General features: G+C 42.7%; 1 protein-coding gene across 4 annotated transcripts; it reads right to left on the bottom strand.

The window, feature by feature from the left end:
- Positions 1 to 221: 221 nt before the first annotated feature.
- LOC101757237 lies at positions 222 to 5,266 on the bottom strand. Of its 4 annotated transcripts, none has more exons than XM_012847576.2 (14): positions 4,877 to 5,266; positions 4,048 to 4,113; positions 3,887 to 3,953; positions 3,632 to 3,771; positions 3,223 to 3,324; positions 3,080 to 3,139; positions 2,866 to 2,966; positions 2,693 to 2,774; positions 2,273 to 2,365; positions 2,081 to 2,145; positions 1,685 to 1,697; positions 1,517 to 1,597; positions 842 to 950; positions 222 to 773 (listed from the first exon to the last, which is right to left on the bottom strand). In XM_012847576.2, exons 1-14 carry the CDS (start codon positions 5,009 to 5,011, stop codon positions 694 to 696), a joined length of 1,194 nt encoding a protein of 397 aa, XP_012703030.1. In that variant the 5' UTR covers positions 5,012 to 5,266; the 3' UTR covers positions 222 to 693. The 4 variants fall into 4 exon arrangements, with proteins under 4 accessions (XP_012703030.1, XP_004975803.1, XP_012703029.1 ...); XM_004975746.2 differs by having other exon boundaries at positions 222 to 744; XM_012847575.2 differs by having other exon boundaries at positions 222 to 744; positions 3,905 to 3,953.
- Positions 5,267 to 8,133: the final 2,867 nt, after the last annotated feature.

The following is an 8,133-nucleotide window of genomic DNA, read 5'->3' as shown; positions in this document are numbered from 1 at the left end:
ATTCAGATGATAGAAAATGGCCAAAGCATTTGGTCAGCACCAAACTAATACTACATCCGCTCTTCTTTATTTGAAGCTGGCTGGCTCAAATTTGAGCTAATGAACATCAAATAAAAGAGAACAGAGGGAGTATTATCAAGTATGTATTTGCATATGGCAATGCCACTCATTGTGTAATGAGTTGCTACGAAAGAGCAGTTTGACATCACCACCGGTACTGACCCATCGGGAAAAGGAACAAGACTCTGTGCTTAAAATGTAGTGTTATATGGCAGACTACATAAAAGGATTAGAGGAACTTAAGATAATGACAGCTACAATGAAAGATAATGAAAGCTGTAAGGAAAAGTGAGGGGAAGTCAACTAAATGGTCAATGTCAGCTAAATGGCAATTCGACTTAGAAGTGGATATATCTATGACAACTAAGGGACCCAAGGTAAGGCCAAGGACTACTATAACCTCAACAAGTTCCGCACTAAATACACTCTAGCACGGTAGCACATTGCCTCAAGGGATGCAGGTCACTTCTTCATTTGACCTGTCAACTGACAAGAGAGGATATATGCATCTGGGTAAGACGCTGTGTACACTGAGCTTCAGTTTGAAGATGCATGAAACCTATCGTCAGATGATCACAGTAGAAGCATCATGTTTGCTTGTTCTTTCACGTCGGAATGATTCTTCATCACTTATCACAGAGGGGATATTCCATGTTCCATATGCGTGACCTGATATTTTTCCACCTGCAATAGGATGCCAAACATGACAGTGGCTCCAAAAATAAAAACCAATCAGATGAAGAAACAAGCCATGTCTTCTATATGAATAGAGAAGACAAACCTTCCTTTGTAGCTTCCTCACATCTTCTCCAGCAACTACCTGAGAGACTAGGGTCCAATTTCTTTGAGAAACTCTCATACTTCTCTTCAGCTTCACCTATGCACTTGGCCTACAACCACGGCACATACCACCATAAAGTTTCTACATTTGATTCATGAGCATATCTAGTAACTTTTTTGCCACCAATACAATATGACCTATTTCTGTAATATGGAGATGGACACCTATTCCAACGCCCAGTAGTTATTTACTCACTGGATTTTTAAACCTCCTCAAATTTCACATGAGTTCAGTTCACAATTCGTATCCATAAATGATTGCTTTTGGCAAAGTGAATGATAATGATACAGAAAGCAAATCCATGAGTTATTATTGAGGTAAACAGGATGCATCAAATCAAGCTGACAACAAAAGTTCTGGGGGAAATCATATGCATTATACTGAATGTTATAGCAACATTTGAAATTCTGTATGGCTCAAAATCTATGGTATTGATTTTAGTTCAAACCAAAGTGTTTGCAGGATCAGACATTTGGACCTAACTTTCAGTTTACAGGATATAATTCTTAATAAAAAATATCAATAGAACAGCATATGAAATTTAGGAATATAATAGTGATGTTATCAGGAGACAAGTGCACCATAAATCAAAGATATAGAGTGCTTGTTGCTCACCAGCATATTTGGTGCCTCTGAAGGTCCATATATTGCAGCAAACATGCGAAGGATATTAAAAGTATTGTTTATCACATCATCCTATGAAACAAAATTGAACTACGTCAATAGATAGGCTCACATTAGTACAACTAAGTTTCGAGTGACAACATCGGTAACACAACTCACCTCATAATCATACCTGCAAGATATTTTAAAAAGTCACTGATGTCATAACTTAAAAAACGAAATAAAGAAACAAGTATGGAAAAGGTGATCTGAAGTTTTGATGTAATTTGATTTATTATAGGATTATGATAGGTAAAGCACAATTTCGTTGATAACAAAACCATTGTTCCAAGATAGATATAACATCACTGTATCGTATGTACAAAATTTAGACACGAAGTCTACTTGTATTTACAAATCCAGCAAATTTAGACCCATACAACTACAATTCTAGAGCATTTACAATTCCAGCAAATCGTCAATGATATGTTTTTAGAGATAACATAGGCAGTTCATACCATCCTGTGTAGAATATGCAATTATGCATGTACTAGGAAAGATTCAGAGCATACTCACAGGTCATCAGATATCTCAACCAAAAATTCTGAAATTGACAAAAAGTCCATATGCAATTCATTGACCTAAAAAGTGAACACCAGAGAAAATAATCCAGTGTTTAAACAACAGAAGTATGACTCAAGGAGTACAATTTAGTAAATACTAAATAATCAAATGATTTGAGATGAATTGCTAAAAAGGCATGCCTACCTGCTGACCAGTTAGCTGATACATCAAGAGATTAAGAACTCGATAATCAAATGATTTGAGATGAATTGCTTTCATCACATCGTCAATTGAGATCTAGAAGAAAAAAATTTGAGCACTATATTTAAGCTTGCCTAGAAGGGGGGAGTATTTCTCTATGAAATAACAACAATAATAATGCTCATTTTCATAAGTTCAAGATTGGGGTTTAGTTTTAGTTTGTGTGTTCTGATACTCTGTTATTTAGCATCCATCACTTGCTCTTTGAAGTATCTAGAATGTACAACTTTGCCAAGAAAAACTATTGATCGATCCAGCAGGTTTGATGAAATCCAACAGATGATGTTAACTATAACTCGATATTATTGGGTATTTGTTTTCAATTACAGTAAACAGCATGCAGCAAGAAATGCCTCTACATACCTTTTCATTTCTTGTTAATGCTTGACAAAGCTTCCGCTCTAAAGACCAATACTGAATGCCTGATTTGAGCTCAGTTTGCAATCTAAAAAAAGGAGAACATAAAATGAGTAAATCAATCAAATATCAGTGAATATTTTACATATGCATAAGTGCATAGAGGAGATTGTTCCAACCGATCTGTCATTAACCCCTGATTCTGAAGAAAACTGTCAAGGGGTTCAATCATTTGAGACAAGGATGTTTCATCGAAAGCTTCCTTTTTCCTTTCCAACTCCTGCACGTTAAATATGGTCACTGGACATGCTATAAATCTATAATACAAGACCTCATTCTGTATTTTCTGTATCTTATTTTACTAGATAACCAAATCAAATGCCTAAGTCTTACTTTTGATGAACTCCTATTGTCTGGGATTAGATTCAAAGAGTCCTCATTTGAAGCATCTAACTGCAACAAGAAATTATTGAGTTTGTTCAGTGAAAAATAGAAGCCATAAGAAGCAAGTTCATAGAAGATTTAAGGAGTAAAACCTGATATATATAGCTCTCTGTGAAAGAAAGAACAGGCAGATATTTGAAAATGGATTGTGGATTGTTAGCGTCCAATCCATGAAACATAAAGTACGATCTGCACTGTTTTTTTCAAGAAGAAAAGATATCATTATCTGAACTTCCCCCAGGATAGATTCATAATTAAGACACAAGGAATAAAGACATGCTTGAACAAGAAAAAATAAAATTTACAACATCGCATGACACAGTTTCTGTATAAGGCTAATAAAGAATCCATGACAATTTGCCTTGGTTTGACATGAACCTAATGCCACTAATCAGTTTCAGTAGTTTTGTTGCACATGCATGGCAGGATGACAAATAAAAGACAGTATGGATGTGTTGCAATTATATATTTTAGGGGTAATAACTGACAGAAAACACATACAAAATCTTCAAGCGTAGACTTTGCTCTTGTCATGGCATCAAAACCAACCATAGGCACAGCCTGAATGGTTGATTTCTCAGCATGCATCTTGAACTTCTTATTTGGCTGTAGTAAAGCTCCAGAAGATATATTTTGATCAGCTGCATTCGAAAGGGTCCTAATGTCTCATCAGAGTTTATAGTCCCAATCAACAAGAAATTTTCCAGATAAAGTCATAAGGTACAAGGCAGATCATCATTACTTCACAACTACTACCTTCCAGATGGTGACTACCTTCCAGATGGGTGAGATGGTGCACTTCTTCCATAGTATCAGGAGTAGCCTAATAAAAAAGGTCTCAAATATAATTTTATTCATAGCAAACATATATAAAAGTAAGGATAATGAATAAAAGTGGAAAAGCATCATAAGATTACCTTTCCTAAAAGCTCAGAGACCAATAGGAACTTATTTTCCATGGTAAGAGACTCAGATGGTTGCACCTACATAAAAGAGTTTCTGATCAACGAACTAATTTTGAGAGAAGTTCTAAATGCACTTAGTATCCCATTTCAATAATGCTAGACATGTCAGCAGGGAGGGAGAGGGGTAAGCAAACTACTGCGAGGAATCAGATCATAAAAACAAGGTAATCAAGCAGCTGCAGTGCATTAATAATTCTTAAACGGTCAGGTCAGATAACAATAAGGCACAACAACATTCAATAAATTATGCAAAGCACCTGCACTGCTCATGGACATTGGGGCAAATCCGTCAATCGACAAAACTATAAGTTCAGTTACAGTCAATTTATGAATTTCGACGGACCATGCCTGCACTAGTGGTGTAACCTCACTCCACCTAGCTAACTGAACTAGAGAACAGGTACAGCTGTTGCTTGCCAAAAAAATTCAGACCAAGCAAGAGCAGGCATCACAATCAACAGCACCTACAGCAGTTCAGCACAACATAGACCATGATATCAAATCGATTAGAACTCACACGGCAACGGGCCACGCGAGTACAACACACACAACCGAAACCGTCCCCATCGAATCAGCCCATCAAAAATTCAAAACGAACAGCTCATTCGTGCATAAACACTTGCCATAAGTCCTAACTAAAGCCTCCGCAAGGCCATCAGCGCACCTGCAAGGATCACGTTCGCTACACAAGCAGCAAGAGCACACATAGCATCCACATCCCGAGTTAACTGAATCCGTGGAGACGGAGGAAGAGGGGCAAAGGGAGCGGGGGGAAACGTACCATGAAGAGGAGGAACTGGGCGAGGAAGCGGTCGGCGGCGGCGCCGCCACCGCTGGAGCCGGTGTCGCAGAGGCCGCGTGAGCTCATGAGGGAGAGCACCCTCTGCACCCTCTCGAGCTCCCGCAGCGCCTCCATTCCCGCCTCCCCCGCCGCTCCGCCACTCGCGCTCGGTTCGGTTCCGCTTCGAATTTCTAAAGTTTCAGGCCCTTTTGCATAGCTCCCGCTCTGAGAAAACTGATCCGGAGAACTAAGGTCTACCACAGAGTAGATTCAGTATGGATCTATGCTCTCACCGTGAAGTTGAGGAGAAGTATTTGGTTGAGACAACAATTCCAGATTCAAAAACAAGAATTTTGGTTGGGATTTCCACTGGTGCCCTTGGTGTTAATGGTGTTTTCTTTTTTTTTTAACGTCGTGTGCATGGTCATCGTCCTGTTTTCTGTAACGTCATCCTATTTTTTTTTCTCTTCACATTGCCGGTGGTAGCATACTCGGACGCCGAGTACCTGACGAAGAACGAATCCATGTATCATTCAAACAAAATTCATAAAGAAATGGAGGAAAAAAAATAAGGAGGGGAAATAAAACGGAAACGAGGCAGAGGTTGGGCTTGGGCCCCCGACGAGGGAATGTGCTATACGGGCTTCGATCTCCACGACCCTCCAGCTGGGCTTGGGCTATACGGGCCTCAAGGGGAATCAAATGGCTTTTCTTTTTGTTGTTTAATAAAGTAGCAGTATAGCACGAACTGCTACGAGTCTGAAACCTGCAACATTGCAACAATCACTGTACCTCTGACCAGAACTTCAAACTGTACGTAGCTCTTAGAAACATGCAACAATTTAGTAATGTATACAGTTTCTTTTTTTGAAAGATAAACATACAGGCCTTGTTTAGTTCACCCCTAAATCCCAACTTTAGCACTATGCAAAAAGAAGATTCTCCATCACATCAAACTTGCGGTACATGCATGGAGTACTAAATGTAGACGAAATTAAAAACTAATTGCACAGTTTTGTTATATTTGCGAGATGAATCTTTTAAACCTAATTAGTCAATATTTGGACAATAATTCACAAATACAAACGAAACGCTACAGTGTTGCTACAGTAATTTCTACTAAACAAGACCGCAATTTCTTTTCTGGAGACACGACGGCAGCGACGAGCGAATTGCAACGCTTGGATTCCACAGGTCCAAAGTCCAATCCAAACTCACGCAATGGGTGTGTGATGGTGAAGGCACCTATTTTTCAGACGTCTGACTTTGACGTCCGTTCTGGGAGACGAATTCCAGCGCACGGAGGAGCACACGCCACGCGCGTGATTCCGGTCCCAACCTGCCAAACACTCCTACTCCATCTGCACCGTGCGTCCGTGCCGCGACTGCCGGATTGGTTCGCTCTCCTTTTCTGCGAGGCGACGCATTCCTGTGATCCTGTCCTGGGCAGCTGGGCTGCCACTCATGAGCATTGCCGCATACGCGTGCTAAACCGGGGATCCCAGCATGGGATTCAGGGTTGCAGATCCGAACTTGCCGGCCCAGAAAGCAACAGCTGACACTGACAGCAGCACCGTGAGGCCGTGACCACCTGACTGAACTGGAAGTTTCAGCCAGCATGGCTCCTCACTTCGACGTGCACTGATGCACATGCACATGCTGCTCATCCTTCCTCGCCTGGCATTTGCATGCAGATTGTTGTCGCTTTCTCGGAGAAGGAAGATTGCGGTGCTCGCCTGCTGGCCTTCCGTCGCCGTCGTCATGCGGCGATTGCAGGGGCCGACAAAAATCAACGGGAACCTTGGAAGAGTATGATAGTAGAGGGTCTGACAAAATTTGGCTCCCGTCGACTTTTACTACTACGTTTTACGACTTACTGCTACTTTTACATAAGCTTCGACGAGCTGTTGGATAAGAGTGTCATACGGAACAACGGCAAGCTTCGTGTTTGGCTCACCACGAGCCATGTGATGCTGAGCAAACAAGGATGGGTATCCGTTTACTTCATTCACTGCGAGAGCAAACAACAATAACTAATTGTAGCTTTGTCTAATAGAATCACATGGGCACCCTTTTTTATTCTCTTAAGTCAACACGACGTCATCAAACATAACCGTTGTACGACAGCTACGAAAATGGTCATTGCACGTAGCTGTGAGAAGAGTTACGGTAGTAGCTCAGCTTAGCACTTGCCAATATCCGTAACTCTCGAGCTCAGTATGCTGCCAAGATCCGGCCTGTACACTTGATTATGGACCTATAATTACGGGCGTTACGACATGTCGGTTTCGGTTTGATTTGCGTCGATCGTTTGCAATAACGAGGCCATCAAACACGTACGTTGCTGGTTCGTCCCACGATTATCCGGCCATCAGCTGATCTGATCATGGTTGACGCCATCAGTCTTCCTTCCACACCTAAAAAGGCGTAATGGCTTGGCCTGCTCATTTACTCCTGGTCACACCCCGAGCTTGATGCTGTCGGTTGTCCCCCCGTCCGGCCGGCCTCGAACTCCACAGTTTCAACGCGAATCGGATCTGAGCAAAGCAGAGCTCGCCCTGCCTCCAAAATACTCGTACGCTGAGGTGGACGAATTCTTGAGGTCTGCTACTGCAACTAGATCTACATATGTATAAAGCGTAGGAAAATATACATGCAGAATTAGCAGCAGGATCACCACCATCCCATTGACCGATTCACTGGCCATTCAACGATGACCCATGCAGCAACGATCCACTGAAAAGTCCGGGCCTGCCTACCGCGTTTCAACGATCAACAGTCAAGTTCGCCGCCGACCGCTCTTTACCGGCTCACCGAGACGGGATCCACCATCCTATTCCCGCACCTGGAACGGGGCCGCAGCTTCCACGGAATTTTTCCGCAGCCCCACCGCCGCCACCACCAGCACCAAATCCACCAGAGTCCCCGGCGCGCGCAGGACACCGAAGACCGAACAACCGCGCCCCCCGGCAATTTAAAACCCGGCCCTCCACGCGCCGGTCGGCAGCCGGCAGGCAACCCACGCACACGACTGGCCCGTTCCGTCCCGTGCCGTCCCGCGCAGTGGTGCCCAGTCGAAAAACACCAGCAAAAACCCAAAACCCCCGAGGGTTGGCACGAAGATGACCGTCAACTGGCTCGGGAGGGGGCCCTGGTCAATCAGCCTAAAAGAGGCAGGGTTGATCGCTCGAAGACCTTATGGCGCCCATCTTTTGTGAAGCGGTCACCCCTGGTGACATGCGTGCTCAATCTATGAA

The sequence above is a fragment of the Setaria italica genome, chromosome VII (assembly GCF_000263155.2).
Source record: "Setaria italica strain Yugu1 chromosome VII, Setaria_italica_v2.0, whole genome shotgun sequence".
NCBI classification, from domain to species: Eukaryota; Viridiplantae; Streptophyta; class Magnoliopsida; order Poales; family Poaceae; genus Setaria; species Setaria italica.
The sequence above is the reverse complement of the archived record's forward strand: the minus strand, read 5'-3'. Positions and strand labels throughout refer to the sequence as shown.